At 37.3% G+C, this 17,875-nt stretch overlaps 1 protein-coding gene across 1 annotated transcript; it reads left to right on the top strand.

Moving 5' to 3' along the window:
- Positions 1-562: 562 nt before the first annotated feature.
- On the top strand, positions 563-17,028 carry shcbp1 (SHC SH2-domain binding protein 1). The gene is given in 14 exon segments (XM_059534182.1): positions 563-865; positions 1,067-1,264; positions 1,347-1,462; positions 1,580-1,788; positions 4,278-4,373; positions 4,826-5,056; positions 5,341-5,518; positions 7,432-7,552; positions 10,883-10,980; positions 10,982-11,015; positions 12,285-12,403; positions 12,662-12,748; positions 13,442-13,583; positions 16,176-17,028. Coding segments are annotated over 14 exon segments (2,151 nt in total). The 5' UTR covers positions 563-693; the 3' UTR covers positions 16,526-17,028.
- The last annotated feature ends 847 nt before the right edge of the window (positions 17,029-17,875 follow it).

The raw sequence follows: 17,875 nt of genomic DNA, 5'->3' as shown, positions 1-17,875 counted from the left end.
GTTCTTCTGTCCTGATGTGAGAGTTATGAGAGTTGCCCGCTCCAATATGGCGGCGACGTTGACGTGCGGTCGCCGGTCGAGCAGGCCAATGAGGCGTCTAGGTATTTATATGTCTATGCTGCTGACCATAGACAGGACAGACGAGCTGATCACAGATTCAGTCCCGAGTAATGGAGCACGGCACCATTCACCATATTTACAGTCTACAATAAGAATAAATAATATTCTGAAGATGATTATGTCTCGTTATATGGTGAGTATGTTGCACTTTTCCGTCTCTATTCACTATGAAGTCACAATGAAATAGAAATGCAGATAGGTCTTTACTGTCACAAGAGATAACATCCAGTCATGACATTTTGATAAGAAATTATGAGGTTAAAAATATTAAACTCCAAAATTAAAGACAAATCGTCCATAACGAGATCCATAACATACATTTAGAGTTTTCAATTCATCCGACTTTAATAGGTTGAAAGTGTGTGCAGTGTCCGTTTAAGTATGTGTCGGTTTGCTCCGCCCCTTGAGTTTATTGGGCTCTTCTGCTCCGCCCACGCAGCGTTTGAAAAGAGTTACAAGTCAAGGGAGGAGGCCGACAGTTGATAATTATTTGTTAACTAAACTTTTTTTTTTTTTTAAATTGATATCTATCCCTCTCTTACTTTAGATGGATTGACGGTTTAAGCTTCAGTAATGTCTGAGGAGGCGAGAAACGCCGCTACAGAAAACAGCGTAGAAATAGTTATCACACTGACCAGCCAAGATCCTCCCAATAATAATGACCTCAACGTCATCCAGCATACAGAAAGAGAGCCAGAGACTGTCTGCGATGAGATCAGACCCAACCACAGGCGGGGTTTTAAAGGTGTGTGATTTCTGTGTGACCTCTTCCATATATGCATGCAATTTACTCTCATTAAATAGAAATATGAATCTAGTGTCTAGCTTTGAGACTGTTGTTTTTTTGTTTATTAATTTATTTTTATATAAAATTATCCAATATACTTTTGTTTGGATTTTGTATGTAAGTCTGAAGGCTTACATTGCTAATGCATAATGTTTTTAGAGTTATTTCAGACAGCAGCAGAAGAAGAAGATGATGATGATGACAGCGGCACCCATTATCTGAATGCTGATGAGAGACCATGTACTCAACTACAGCGAGCAGAGAGGCCAGGTGGACATGGAAAACTGCTGGACACCTTCCAGACAGACAATCTTCTCTACTATGAGAGATTGAAAGCATATCAAGATTACATGCTTGGTAACCCTCCAAACACTTCTGACAGACACCGCAGCAGTAAATGAGTTAATAAGTGTGTTTATAAACCTGAGTTGCTTGACAGGTGACTGTAAAACGTCTGAAGTAGAAGCCTTCACGGCTGAGTACCTGGAGAAGATCGTGGAGCCGTGTGATTGGCAAGCCATATGGCACACAGATGTGTTTGATGTGCTGGTGGAAGTGAGTTCATTATAGCATGCTTTTTGAGTATTTACAGTTAAAACATGAAAAGTTAATGCTTATGATTGAAGCATCTGCACAAGCGACAGTTTAGAAAGCCGAGGGTTGTTGTTGTAGGTTGCTGATGTGGATTGTAAGGAGCTGAAGGCAAAGATGGAGCTGGTGCTGCCGATGGAGTGTGAGACCAGAGGCTGCGATCTGACTGAAGAGGCCATGAAGCTCCTGCTGGAGGCTACTTTTCATAAAGTGCCTCTTCTGGAGCTATCGGTTGTTTATGATGAATCCGGGGACTTTGATCAGACTGCTTTGGCCCTGGAACACCTCAGGTTCGTTAACCCTTTAAAGGTATATATTTTTCCCTTATTTTTGAGCAGCCATGCTATTTAGTTTATGTTGGTTGTTCAAAAAACATGAAATAACAATGAACAGTTGTAGGATTTATTGGAAGGATTTATAGTAGGAAGTAAATCTGCAAAATATTTGAAATACATACACTACCGTTTAAAAGTTTGGGATCAAGATTTTTTTTTGTATCTTTTACCGAAGTTTCTTGTGCTCATCAAGGCTGTATTTCTTTGAACAAAAAAATATAAAAAAGGAACCTGTTATTTAGTAAAATATTATTGCAATTTAGAATAACAGTTTATATTTTAATATACTTTAAAATATAATTTATTCTTGTGATGCAAAGCTGAATTTTCTGCATCTGATTCATTGTTGGAAACAGTGACACTTTTTTAAGGATCATTTTATGAGAAAAAAAAAACAGCATCTATTCAAAATGGAGATATTGTTACACAATACACTACCTTTCAAAAGTTTGGAGTCAGTACATTTTTTTCTTTCTTTTTTGAAAGTAATTAATAATTTTATTCAGCAAGGATGTGTTAAATGGATAAACATGATACTAAAGACAGTATTGTTATATTGTTAAAAAGCTTAATTTTAAATAAATGCTGTTCTTTTTTTAAAGTATCAGTTTAAAGTAAAAAAAAAAAAAAATCTGATTCCAACACTGATAATAAATCAGCATATTAGAATGATTTTTGAAGGATCATGTGACACTAAAGACTGGAGTAATGTAATTAAATTATATGCAGTGTATTTTGCAAATCATTCTAATGTGCCTATTTGGTGCTCAGGAAACATTTCTCATTGTCAAAGTTGAAAGCGTTTCGTATTTTTGTGGAAGCTGTGATATTTTTCTTTTCCAGTGTTTTTTGAGTAAATGTCATTCTTTTGAACTTGGTATTTAAAATAGAAATAGTTTATTTTGTTCTAAGTGTCTTTTATTGTCACTTTTGATCTTTTAATTAAAATCCTTACTGAGTATCTAATGATATTAAATTCAGTGTGTCATAATTCGTTTATTAAAAGAATGATGTGAATGGACAGTTGTAGGGCTGAAACGATTCCTCGAGTAACTCGATTACAAAAAATGATCGAGGCAAATTCCTCTGCATCGAAGCCTCTTTTAATTTATTTTAAATCTCACGTCAGGTTCGATCGCAATTATTTTTTTATGTGACACAACGCGTTTACGTCACCCACAAAGCGGAAGGAGACACAAGCGCTGAGTCTGAAATAGCATACTGCAAGGAGTCAGCAGTGTTTTGATTTGAGGGCGCGGGTAAACGTAAAGAGAATGTCTTGACGTGTGTCCATTGCAAGATAGAGCTGGCATACCACAACTAGGGCCCTATGATTTCAGCGATGCAAAAAACGTTATATATATAGACCAGTGGTCATTGCCCTTACATCAAATCACGACATGGACTAATATCTGTAAATATTAAGCCGGAACAATCTGTTTAAATATGAATCCTGCATGTTCTGCGTGTCTGTGTTAATGAATGGAGCAGAAGCGCGTCTTCCTTTATCACATACACTGAAGCGTGCGTGATGCTCCGGTGATTTCAGCGTCTGCTGTCTCACTAAATAAGGACATAAACACATGAACAACATCTCCAGAACTGCTCTGACAGTCACTTCATGAGCATTTGACCGTTTGATTTGAGTAAAACTAGCGTCACATCACATACACAGATCTGGAAAGGTACGTCAACCCGTCAAAATAAAAGTCCGGTTAAAGACTGTTGTTCAGCAGAATGTTCATATTCTACTACTACAAAAAAACTAAAAAAATCAAACTTTTTTTTTAAGCTTTAATCACACAACATTTATCCCATGTTTTATTTTTTATTGTAAATCCCCTTTGTTTACCAAAAAGTTAAGTTAATTTTCAATAATTAAAAGATAAATTAAATTTATGTTTTAGGTGTTTAATGTTTAATGTGCATCTCAGAAAATGCTTTATTTAAAACCCCAACTGAATGGCACTTAAATGCACTTAATTAATCTGTCAACTTTATTGTCATTGTTCACAGTACAAGTACAGAAAGAGAAACAATGGGTAATAATTAAATGTTTATTTTTGATGTATGCATTGCATTCTATGCATTTAAAAAATAAAAATATTTTTTTTCTAAAAAAGCAAACTTACAGTAGTTGTTCATTTTAAGAGACCCAGGAGTCTCATTTTCTCTTGCATAATTAATATTGCACTTTAATTAAGCAAAAACACATTTTATCCGATTACTCGATTAATCAATGGAATTTTTGGTAGAATACTTGATTACTAAAATATTCGATAGCTACAGCCCTAGACAGTTGTATACCAGTTTGTGATTCTGAAGAGGTTCTTCTATTAATCTGACCTGACTGTCTCACTCTCACTCTCACTCTCCCCCCACACTGGCTTTGCCCCCCTCCCTTCCATCATCCCCTCTCGCACCTTCCTGTCTAATCCCCACAGGTTTTTCTACGAGCACATCTGGAGGAAGTGGGATGAGGAAGATGAGGACGATGACTTTGATTACTTTGTTCGGTGTGTGGAGCCTCGTCTTAGGCTGTAAGTGTCCTCTGTGTGTCCTGTCTCTTCCCCTGAAGCATGACCGCATAACACTGAATAAATATAAGCGCTATCCCAGCAGCTCTGTGGCCACTGTAAAGAAGCTCCGACCACCGGGTGGCAGTGTGTACTCAGTAATGAACAGTTCATTATATGAAAACACTATAAAATGCTTCCAGTAATGCAAATCATTTACAAAGTCTTTATGAAATTTGCTATTCAATCTAAGTGCAGGATATCTCCTTTTAAACTCACATGGGCAGAAACAACAGTGGAGATGTCAGACAAATAAATGAGTCTACTGGTACCATTGTGACATTGATTTCTTTTTTAAGTTTGATTGCAATTCTTTTTGGTGCCACCACTTATGCAGAAACTACACATTGTCACATTGAATGAGTAGAAGATTTCCCGTCTGCCCATATTCATCTCGCTCTATGTATTTTCCACAGGTACTATGATATCTTGGAGGATCGTGTTCCAGCTGGTCTTGTAGCCGAGTATCACTCGACACTGGCACTCTGCTCTGAGAGGTTTCAGGAGTTTTCCAACCTGAGAAGTGGCCTGGACAGTGACTCGGAGTCTGAGCAGGACAACATATCCATGGTGGAAGGACTGCGTCTGTATGAGCAGCTGGAAGCACTTAAACGCAAGCTGCGTATTATTGAAAACCCGCTGCTCAGGTGATTATTACTGCTGCGTGTGTTGAGATTGAGAGGTGTAAAGTAATGAGTAAAAATGTGATTAATATTGCAAACAGACATTCACGCTTTTTGAAGTATTGACTTATTTACGTTTTCCTAACCTCAGGATCAAAACGCACTGCTCCATAATTAATCTTCAGTCTTTCCTAGTTACCAGATTTCAGATGGGATCGAAGACATGTCAGTGCCAACAGCTGTGTTTGAGAGACTATGCCTGTTATTCTTTGGGTTGCTCACCCATTCCACCTGCGTATCCTTTGCAGGTACGTTCTGGGCTACAAGGTGAACACTGGTCAGCAGTCATGCAGGGCAAAGGGGCCACGTCCCGCTGGCGGCCGAGTGGTTCACTTGGTATCTGCCTTGTCCACAGTTCACCAGCTTCAAAGCTTGATAACTGACAAACTGATGCCCCACTATTCAAGTGAAGAGTTTGAAGTGCAGGTGTGTGTGTAACCCTTTCTCTTTCTCATCTTAAAATTACATGCTGGTCAGAAGACCTTGTACTCACCTTTTCAGGATAATGGTCTTTTTTCTCCCTGTACTGGCTTTGTAAATGAGGATTTTGGAAGGGGTTTATGATATCTGGACTGTGAAATGGAGAATTCATACTTTATCTTTATTGCTTTTTGTTTTATAATTATATGTGTATATGTGTGTGTGTGTGTGTGTGTGTGTGTGGGAGATATATATTATATATATATACACTCACATATATATATATATATATATATATATATATATATATATATATATATATATATATATATATATACACAGACTATACACAAGCACGAGTGACATCTTTGTTATTATTTTGCATATGTATATATGCATATATGCAAAATAATAACAAAGATGTCACTCATGCTTGTGTATAGTCAGTAAGGAGGAAAGAGGAAAGTTTTGATTTATGATTTTAGCCCTCAAGTTTGCTAGCATATAACAGTCACCATAGAAATTGTACCCACAGACTATTTTCACTTTTTTTAATAATAATTGAGTGACAAAAGAACTACCAGTATGTTAAATCATTTTACTATATAGTTTTATTTATTAGTTTTATTTATTTACATTGTTTAACTACATGAGTTAACATGAACTAAATATCAGTATTTCTATAACATTTATTTATCTTTATTAATGTCAGTCTCTTTACTAATACATTTTTGAGGTCAAAAGTTTTATGTCATCTTGTTAAAATGAACCAAGGTTAATAAATGCTATAAAATATATTGTTCATTGTTAGTTCAAGGGTGTTAAATGTTTTATGGGAGATTTTATGCAACTCCTGTCAATTTGGAATTGTGATACAGATGTAGAGTAACGCAAAACTTGCATGAATCCTGATATGATTGTTCAGACTGAGGTAGCATTGCAAGACCTGTATCTGATTTAAGACCACATATGGAAGTTACCCAAATTAAAAATGAAAAGTAAGATAAAAAAAAAATAGTTTTTGCGGTTCACACTGCTATTAAAAATAAAATAAAAACAGATCTGAGTCATATAAGCAAAAAAAAAAAAAAGGGTTTAGCCCACTTTTGCCTGCATTCTGAGAAAAGCTTAGTTTCAAACTATGACAAGACATTTGGGTGGGAAATTTGGTATTTGAATTGGAAAAGGTCACTTCCGCCATTCTGGGAGCTGAATCTGGATGGAGGATGGTCTGATCGTTTAAATAAAGTAGTTTCAGACAGGGAAGATAGAGTGCAAATCCTCCCCAAATGCTGATATTAATGCCCTGCTCACTTTCTCCCACAGCCTCTGATCACTGTCTTTTAATTTCCTGGGTTTACCTCCTAAAGGTTAATATCTGTCTGAGAGCACTGGCCGCCTCAGAGCTCTCCGAAAAAAAATAATAAAAAAAAATCAAATCATGGATTTCGCTCGTGCTAGTATAATTTTATGACCACTAGGACTCGGTGAATAATTTTGCCAGTAAAATCTCATGCGTGCTCGCTTGCTTCTTCATCTTCTGCTCGACTGGTAAGATTAAAGAGCGGTTTGTACAGAAAGTTGTTAGGACGTTCTGATCACTAATGTGTCAGGGTGCTGTAATGTAGGATTTGTGAAGGTTCTTAAAGCACTGTGTTCATGCAATAGCTCATGTTTGATCTCTCTTGTTCTGTGAGCCAGTTTATCCCTCAAGAACTTGTTAAAATGGTGCAGATGTGTGTGATCAGATGCCTCTACTCAACCCCACTGAGACCCCACTTTTTTTTTGGTGTGTGTGTCAGATGGTTTTTATTTTTCCTTTTTTCCCCCACTCACCACAATTGGTAATTCAGTTTTCGTTGGCTTTCAGGGCAAAGATGATTTGAGTTGAAGTAATATGGTGTGTGTTTTGATCCCAGTTTCACAGTGACCCAGTGCTTGCAGTCAGTGCGTGCTATGAGGGGGATGTGGTCATCATATGCCCTGGCCTTTACAGCATCACCAGCTCTATCAGTATTGTTGACTCCATAGAGGTCGAAGGTAATCACATGATTCACTGTGTGCATGTCTGTCTGAACTGACAATTGTTGACATTGGTGTCATAGGATTCATCACACTTTGTGCCTAAAATGATGTTAAGGCTTAAAGTGTCACCTGTTGCAGCACTGGTCTGTAACACCTTTAGATTTGCAGGAGAGTGTGGAAAGCTGTGGAAAAGGGTGGGAAGAGTAGAGAAAACAACCAATAACAGACCTGCAACACAGTGGTTATACAGACAAATGAATATTCAAATATGTTTATAAAAGAAAATAATAAAGGCATAGTTATTTTAATACTCCTCTGAATTTGTGGTCTGTATATCATTGTTTGATGTGTATCACAATAATCCATTGTGTCATCGCATTCATGATCAGATGTACTGCTGTATTAGCGCCCTTTCTTTGTGCATATTATTTTAAGAAGACATGATATGTGTGCGTACATGGTACTGATTCATATTTGGAGCCTTGAGAGAATAAATATGTTCACAAAAACGTGAAACACGCTTGCTCTAGTCTGGATATGAACTCCGCATAGCGAGTGTTGTTAAACTCATTACAGCGTTCGGCGCAAAAACTGCTCTCTCATGCACACTCCATGGGTTGTCTAGTCTGTCGCAGCACTAAGAAAAGATGTGAGAAACACATTTTACCCTCACAGGAGTTTCAGAACTAGACAACAAAGGCAGAGGCTGTCTACATTTACTGCAAAGAGCAATAAATACAATTCACATTCATTTAACTATTAATACTAATTGTAGTCATTTGCCGTCACATGCTGTCATTCGCCCTAGTCATGTGCAAATAGTCACTAGAAGTGGCTATAAAAACAAAATAACAAATTCAAAGAAATGTTTTTATTTTGTGTCTGTGCATCTAATTTTGCAGTGTCCATTTGACCCCTAACACAAATGGAGTATCCTTTTTTATTAACACAGCAGGAGAGTTAAAATTAAAATTCTGTTTACTCATTTTTATGTTGTACCCGATATGTATGACTTTCTTTTTTTCTCTGAAAAATGAAAATGAGTCTCCAAAATAATAATAAAAAAAGTGTCATAAGTTTTTCTTATGACTCACCTCAAATATTACAGATCGATATGATTTGCCTTGTGTGAGGAGGACATTGACAATGTAAAAAAATTAAATTAAATTATGAATGACCTATCCCTTTAAAAGTTAGTGACATTGTTGGGGGTAAGTCTTAAGTTATGTAATCAGATTATTCTTTTCAAGTAACTGTTAGTAATGCATTGCTTTTAAATTTACAGTGAAATATGAGTTACTCTTTCATATAAGTAACGCAGGTTACTGTGTTTACCCATTTATTCACTGACCCCTCTCCTGTCCTGTTCAGAAATTGGGAGTGAGGTGCAGATGCAGACACTTCCTTAATTTCACTTTTGGTGTGAAAGGGCCTTTACAGTTGTCAAAATATAACTTTTAGGTTTTTTGTTATTTAAAAAAAAAAAAAGACCTAATAAACAAGCCCAGGCTAGATAAGAAAATGTAACGCAAAAGTAATGTCATGCATTACTTTCCATAAAAAGTATCTAAGTAAAACAATTGGTTACTTTTTTTTTTTTGGAGTAATGCCATACTTTTAAAAGTAGCTTTCTACAAAACTACTGACATTAGTGGTGTCTAAATGGTTTGCCTAGTTTTAGCTGAAGTAATGTAGAGACATTGACCTTTATCATCCGATTGATTTGGAAAGTACTTTCTTTCTTTTTTTTTCTTCATCCACCTCCATCTAAAACTCAAAGGAAATCACCTGTATTTTGTACTATTCTTTTCCCTTTAATAAAGCTTGGTGATACAGCATGCTTCATAACACTAAGTCAATAGTCTGGCACCGGGCCTTGTTTGTCAAAATGGTTCCCTGGACGTGTATAAAATGAACACCGCAGTCGGTGTGTGATATTAGAAAGCCTGCTGAGGTAATTGAGCTCGATGGCGCAATAACCACCTTTCAATGATGTGTGTGGGGGGGGATTAATGCATGAGAAATGTGGAGGCAGACGAGCAGAGAGCGCATGGGGTCAGGGTCGAGTCTCTTTATGCAAATGGTCGACCTGGAAAGTCAGATAGTGATGAAGTCAGATGAGGAAGAGGAAAGAAGGCCTGGAGGACGCTGTTTAAATATAGAGGTTTTGTGTGCTTGGCAGTCCCTCTTGCAGCGTCAGAGAAGCCCTGAAAGAGGAGATAACGCACAGGCGGCTGCTGGCGCTACTACAGGAGAAGAGCAACTCAATTAGACCACTGCCAGATCACCATAAAAGAACCCGGCTCCCCGCGCACTAAAGGTTTTTGATATTTAGCGAAAACGTCACACATGCCTCTGTCTCAGGCTACGGCTTTGTCGCCAAGATTAGCTCTAAATAGTTTTGCATGTTTAAAGAAGTGATTGAGTCATTGGGACATGCAATCATGTTACATTTTGGAGTGCAGGAGGCACGGTCTGTGAGTTGCTGTTTTCCCACTTCAGAGTGTCCCACTGCTGTCAATTATGGAGAGATCTTCCAGCAAATCCACTGTTGTTACCTGCAGATGTAGAAGTGAGTATGGTGCTGTGACCTTATTGGTCTATATTCAGCCTTTGGCATTTAAAAGAAGAGTGTGAGAGCTGACCAGAGTGCTCAAGTTCATCTGGGCATTGTTAGAAAAGTCTGGGAGAAACCTGCTTCAGGACGATCTGTCAAAGAGCAGTGTGTAATGAAGCCGGGCTGTCAAACTCTGAGGCTTTGAACCGCTGCTCTCGCTGACCTACCACCACTATCTCAAACCGAGATGGTGCTGAGCTGACCTTTCAGTCATCAGTCTGCCGGCTGCTATAAACTCAACACGCTTGTTGATGGTCATTTAGCCACATTGTTACTTGGAAACCATGCGTCTAGACTGAGAGACGGTCTAATTTCCATAGAGAATTAGGTCTTTTATGGAGAGGCTTTTTCTATAATGAGATGTTCTTTGCTGGATGGTAGGCCTAGTGGTAAATGACAGTGATCCATCAGTGTTAAGGGCCTGTCAATTTCCCCTCAGCATTTTTTTCTGTCATGCAGGTTCAAAAAATGTTTTATTCAAAGAGTGCAATTTTAACGGGCTCTTGTTACTGGCTAAACTATGCTAGTGACGGCCTGTTTTATAACAAGTTTATTTTAGAGTTTTTGTGTTATTTAAAAGAGGCATAAACAACCTTAAACATGCATGCAGTGATTATTTAGGCTTATTTTATTTTGTCAAATACATTTTTTTAGCTTTTGATAAAAAGTGTATGTGTTGGACATAAAACTACTTTTCCTAGAGCCATTTCTCTCCTGTCTTCCCTCAGGATACGGTCTGCCGGACGAGGTGGTGATCGAGAAGCGTAACAAGGGTGACGCATTTGTGGAGTCAACAGGAGCAAACGTCAAACTCTCAAATCGAAGAGTTCATACAGCGCGACGCCGTTGAAGGCATCTTGTGTGAGTTTCAAAGAAAATTGTCCTGCCTCTTTCCCCCCTTCCAGCTGTTTGTCGAAGAGTCTTGAGGGACTGCTGCTGTTGAATGGACAGCAGTATATTCAACAGAGACCTGACATGCACTTTTTGCTCAGACATTCATTTGGCCTACAGTAACAGGAGAGTCATCTGATGTTTTTCTTGTCCCTTCATTGGTGATCCCATCTGGCATGCTTTTAAATCTGTATCCCTGTGTGCGGCTACACTAAAAGTTTGCTTCCTGTGGGATTTCTGATCTGGTCAGAATAACAGGCTTGTTTATAACCCATTGGATGTACTGAGTGCACAGTACTGCTCCAAAACAATATGTTCCCTATTGCATTATGACCAGACAATGTAAATAAGAAAGAGAAAAAAAAAAATGTACATCACTATTTTTACCAGTCATTGTAACTAAATTATTTCCTTATTTGAAAGAGATGTAATATTTTTATTCAGCAAGGATGCATTACATTGTTCATAAGGGGAGAGTTTTACAATGTTACAAAATGATTTATGATTTGACTAAATGGGCATATAGGACGCTTTCTGAAAGATCATGTGACTCGAGTAATGGCTGCTGAAAATTCAGCTTTTCCATCGCAGAGGCATTTTAACACATTCAAATTGAAAAAAAAAAGTAATTCTTTAACAATATTTTGCTATGTTCTTGATCAAATAAATGCAGCATTGGGGAGCATAAGAAACTTATTTCAAAAACAAAAAAGGTACTGAGATCTAACTTTTGAACAATAGGTTGTATTCACCTTCATAGAAATTGTTAATAAAAGAACAGCAATAGATTAGACTCATAGATTTATAAAACATTTTTAAACACAATAAAATCAATGCCAGAAAGTTTTTTTTAATTATTTTTTAAAATAATTTTTAAAGGTATACAGTTATATAGATATATGATATAACTGCATAATCAAAATGTTCAGTTGTTCAAAACTAACAGTTTGAAGTGGTTCACAAATATGAGTAAAACATTAAATATAAGATGTGATGAAAAAAACGTTTTCATACTGTGATACCAGGATGACACATCTTACTGTTGGTCTTTTGGAAACTCCGTAGTCAAAGAAAAATCATTGTGATATGACCAATGTTATTTAATTTTATATTGCTTATATTCAATATAACCTAGCACTATTCTGTATCTTTATATGTGACCGGAAACTTTTCCTCCTTGCATGTCCTGTCGCCGTCCTCCAATGTCTTTTCGATTTGTCGCCCTTTATCCTTCGTCAGGTGTTCGCCAGGGGAAGCTGGAAATGGAAAATTGTGTGATGCAGTCTAAGACCACAGGTGTGATTGTGCGATCGGCGGCCCAGCTCTGCATGAACATGTGTGACCTGTACGGCTCCAAGGTAAGCTGCACTAGCACAGGACCTCTCACATAAATTATAAAATGACTTCTTCAGTTATGGAATGAATATTCCCAGATGAATGTATTGCTCTACCATCTATTCTTTACAGTAGTTTTTACAGCATGAAATAGAGATGTGAAAGGTCTTGCCAGGAGCATTTTTAGACTGATTTACCACCAGCCGTTTTACTAAAGAGCCTCTTCTTCATTGACCAATACCATTATTGTTCTGATGGTCGCTGTGTGCTCTTTGCTTCAGGGTGCCGGTGTGGAGATCTACCCTGGGAGTGTATGCAGTCTGGTGGGCAACGGCATCCATCACTGCAAGGAGGGGATCCTGATTAAGGTGAGGAAGATGGATGAGCTCCGGCTCTTCTAAACGCCTATAGATTAGCCCGTCTGGCTCCTGGTCACTGCTAATCGTTGCCCAGGCAACAGCAAGTATCTTACCTGACCCAACAGAGCTGCACTTTAGAGCTGTCTTAGTATCGTATTAATGATCTAGTGGATTAATGCATTAAGAAGATCTCCAGGGAAGTTGGGCCCTTTAGTGTGTTAGTGCAGTGGGACTTTACTGGCCACCGTGGGACGTCTTTGATGGTAATAGCTTTAAGCCGTGTCACCAGAGGTCAGTACGCTCACACAGTTCAGAGAAAATCTTAGAAAAGCCAGTGAGCTTGTAGACATGAATCTTTGTGGAAAATATTGCCAGTTGGCTTCATTTGAGAAAGTGTGTCTTGAGAAAGCCATTGCATATACTTAATCTCAAGTCAGTGGTAGTGTTCCACCTGAGAGCAAATTAGATTCACACACAGGTAGCAGCAACCCAAAAGGATTTTTTCCGTAAATAACTCCTGCAGAATAATAGGACTTTATCCTAAAGCTTTGTCCGTTTGTGTACATGCTGCGCCTTCCCAACCTCAGTGTTTTATTCTTCCTCACTTTGCCTAGGCCAGAAAGAGATGTGAGAGTGTGCATGCACATGTTCATTTGTGTAGGCATGCTGCGTGTTTACCACCCCCTGCTTCCCCTTTGGCAGGATTTTACAGACGAGTTGGACGCCATGCCTGAAATCACTATGGTGAATAACATGATCCACAACAATCAGGGCTACGGGGTTATCTTGGTCAAGCCAGGTGAAGCCACTGTGGAGGATCTGCCCGCAGAGCCCAGTGCTGCAGGTGCCTTTTTCTTCTTCTGTCTGCTTCTGGCAGGGCATATTCTCAAATTAACACCAGCTAGTTCATTAAGGGAAATTAACTTTTATCTTGAAGTACCTAGCAACACCTGAAGAAGTAGAAACGCTAACGGTTTTGTGAAGACAGATTGCTGCAAGCATTATAAGGATCGTTCACCCAAAACAAAAATTTTCCCCCCTTTTTGTTCTAAAATAGTATGTTACTTTTTCTCAATGGAAAATAATGTTCACACAGCTCTTTTTTATATAACAGCTGTTAATAGTGACCAGCTTGTCAAGCTCCAGAATGACGCAACTCCGAGAGAGCCATGGTAAACTGATAATATTTCAGTTATTAGCTGATATTTGAGAGTTTTGATATAATGTGTAAATTTAAATGTAATGTTTAATCTTTAAAAATACTCACAATACATGTCAAGTCTTCAGCAAATATTACTAATAATTTTAAAATCCAAATAATAATTAATACATGTTTTGTATTGTACATCATGGATTTTTTTTTTTTACTCCCTGATATTTATACATTTACACATTTGTATGCTCATGGTTCATAGGTGCCATATGACATGCAGGTAAACAAATAAAGTGTTATATTGTTTTATTTAAAAATTGCTTTTTACAATTTAATTAATAGCTTTTCATCAAATCAAAAAGCCCCTCCAGTTCCCTTACTAACCTCAAATTTATCGGTTATCGGCCATAACACAATTATCAGTATGAGTCAGAATTTGTGAAATAATGCATTAAAATGATTTACTTAATCAGTCAGCTGTTAAGAGAATCACTACGACTTGGTCATTGGTCAGTGAGTTGAACCAGAGAACCAGTCCAATTTGTAAGTCAGATTAACTGAATGGCATTGGCTTCAGAGATGACTCATACGAGTCCCATTGTGTGGACTATATATTTTATACTGTTTTTTTCTTTGTTTGCTTTTTTTCACAAAGAGTGGTTACTATGAACTGTTGTTGTATGTATAATGTGAATTATTATTATTATTATTATTACTATTATTAATATATAATTTGATTCCACAGAAAAACAAAACCGGATTTAATATTTAAAACAACGTGAGGTGACATGATGGGAGAGCTATACCTTTAATTTGTTATTTCATTCATATGCTGAATTTTCTTGCAGTTTACTGGGAAATACAAAACGTGCTTGAGCTTGCAAATAATTCAGTACATAAATAATACATCCATGTGTCCAGGGCCTCCATGTAAGAACAGTGTTTTTTTTTGTTTTTTGTCTGCTGCATGTCCTTGGTTTCTTGTATGGGGAATAGTGTAACCTTGATGTTTTCGGCTTTCACACATCTCATCTTCTTTGCCATAAATTAAATAGGGCACGACCAGTCTCCCCATTACTGTAAATGGTTCTGTGCATGCCTGCATACGCCACACGTCTATATAGCTCGTGAAGGAACCCGCAGGACTAGAGAAAAGTGCTCTACTTTCTCCTGTGGTAATATCTGTGAAAATATATTCACTTGCATAAAATTTTTGTTAAAAATGCCCCCCTGGGGCTGTTGGAAGGCCTGTCTGTAATGACTGCCTTCCCCACAGTACTTTTCTTCAGCAGGATCGGCTTTTTTTTTCTCTCTCTCAGCCAGCTCCATTTTGAGAAAAGAAAAGAACGGAAATATGCTTGACATTCAATGAAGGGCAGCTGTGAATGCAGTATGCTTAATTTCTGAATTATGCTCAGCAGAAGGCATCTTGGCTTCAAAATAAAAGTAGACCCTACTTCTCCCTCTGGTTCCTTTATGCTTCCGCCTCTCACCGTCTGCCTTTGTCTGTTAGATGCATTGGCATAGTTACTTTCTGTTATGAGGTGAAACCTCTCTTACATTAAAAGTAAGTGCAATTTAAATCATTTCAGTCTACATATGTGCATGTTTTCATTTGGGTGTTGGTTAGGGGAATTCAGAATAAATTTTCTTTCAAATAAATGATGTTATGCATTTTTATTATGCAGGTGAGATATGCATGGGTTGATCCTTAGCCATTTTTGTATGTGCAGATTTAGAGCAATTTAGATACTACCCTGAGTATAACTGTTGACTTTTCTAAAGATGTTTTCTCATATATAGGAAAGTAAAGTGTCTCAGTCTATTATTAGTGTAATTGTTCTTTGTGTCATAAATGACTTTGTTTGCCAGGAAAAGCAGGGTTTAGTTTGAATGCAGAGGCCCTCCATTTAGGGTAGAGTCGTAGATGTTTCAAACACATACTTTTATTGTACCCTATCATTTTCTGGCTGTTGACACAGCAGTCGGTGCTTCCTGCTTTCTGGTGAGGAATTAAGGGAATAATTCACTCAAAAAATGAAAATTGTGTCATTTGCTCTCCCTTATGTTATTTCCAAACCTGTACGAATGTTTCTGAACTGTTCAAGCATCACAACAGAGATTAATCTCTGTTTGTTCCAATTATGTTTGCACAGAGACTTTTCTAGTTATGATTTACTGTTTCCTTTAAGGTTTGGGGTTTTAGATTAAAACTGCTAACACTAAAAAATTCAAAACCAAATCTATTCTGAAGCCTATTGTGTGCCTCTTCTGTTTTGTCAGATGAGAAGGAATCTGAGGACACAAGTGTACAATCAGAGGCAGATATAGATGATGATGAGGATGGTGGTGATGATGATGATGATGTGCCTGCCATTGTCATGGAGGAAGAGTGCCCAACCATCAAACATGATCATTCTGTCCCCCCAGACTTCACTGAGGGAAATGATGCCATCAAGCAAGAGTTGGTTGCCACATCAGCCAAGAAACATGGGCTTCAGAGGAGCCGGATGAAAGCACTAGGGGCCATGCAGGCTGATGAGAATCTACTCTCACAGGAAATGTTCATTTCCATTCATGGAAATCAATTCAAGCACAATGGAGAGGGAAGCTTTGGTACCTTCCTGTACTGAAGGTTTCTCTACGGCAAGCATGCACAGACACACTTATCTGTTTAATTATTTATTCTGTATTTCTTCAATTTTGCTTCAAGTTTACTTTGTGAGCTTTCGTTAATTACCGTACGAGTGAAATGTCAAAATGAATTAAATGTGCTAAAATGTGTAGGCTTTTAAACATTCTATTTTTGCCCTGTGTCCTTTTGAATTGAGTTTTTGTTTATCAGGAAGTTTTCAAACACTGAAACACTTATAATATATATAATAACAGCATATATTATATATTATATTATATAGCATATAGTAACACAAAAGAGCAGCACCTTGGAATTTTTTGGTTCATGTCATGTTTAAGAAAAAAGAGAGAGAGTTTACACAGTTCACATTTTGTCCACATTCTACTTAAATGACTACTATAGTCACTAATAAGCACTAAAAAGCATTTAGACACTAAAAAAAGCATTTTCACTTAATTTTCCGTTAATTGTCTCTTCATATTCTGTAGAAATAAAGATGTTTTGTTGTTTTAAATGGCAAAAATCTGCTTTATGTTGTTTAAAAACAAAAAAAAAAAACATGGAAGAGAAGGAGTGTTACTGGTTTTGCTGGTCTATAGGGGTTTTTGTGACAACTTAATTCTCAATGATTAAATTCACTTTGATTAATGCTAAGAAAGTTAAAGGTAAATCACTTTATAAATTAGACCATTTGATTAATTACATAATCCAGCATGCTCTGTCAAAAAATATGGTTTTGGTCTGCTTAAGGAGATGTCGCTTGACATTCATTAGTCAAACTTGTTCTCCAAAACCAGCTGAGGCTTTCATTTTAAGTGGGTAAAAAAAAAAGGACCTTCAAAAAGGCATAATGAGATCTTTAAAGTGCATTAATGTGAAATATAACAATACAAATTCATTGGAGGAAATGAGATAAAGAACAATTAAAGAGTGTTAATGGTTTGTCTTTCGGAGTTATCCATCCTTGTACCCTCCTCTAGCACCACGTCAAATTCAGTTTTACACCAAATTAATTTATGAAAATTAATTAAATGTCCCTTTTTAGACTTTGTACTTGCATATTAACTGTCTCCCTAAACTGCTGTGTTTAGGAAAGGCCCATTGTCTTATGGAAAGTAATCTTTTTCCATAAGTTTTTCTCAGTTTTATAAGATGTCTGTGTTTGTTGTATAGGTCAAAGTCTTTGAATGGAATCGATGATAAAAATAAAGAAATAAATAGAATACACCTTTCTTTTTGAAGAGGGGATAAAGGACCTAGGGATTATTGATTTCTTTTTTTCTTCTACTGATTCTTCAGGCATATTTTAGATGCAACAGAAGTGCAGGGGAAAGAAGTGACAGGCTTC

Source organism: Carassius carassius, chromosome 3 (genome assembly GCF_963082965.1).
Source record: "Carassius carassius chromosome 3, fCarCar2.1, whole genome shotgun sequence".
NCBI classification, from domain to species: Eukaryota; Metazoa; Chordata; class Actinopteri; order Cypriniformes; family Cyprinidae; genus Carassius; species Carassius carassius.
Note: the sequence above shows the minus strand (reverse complement) of the source record. Positions and strands in the feature narration are given on the sequence as shown.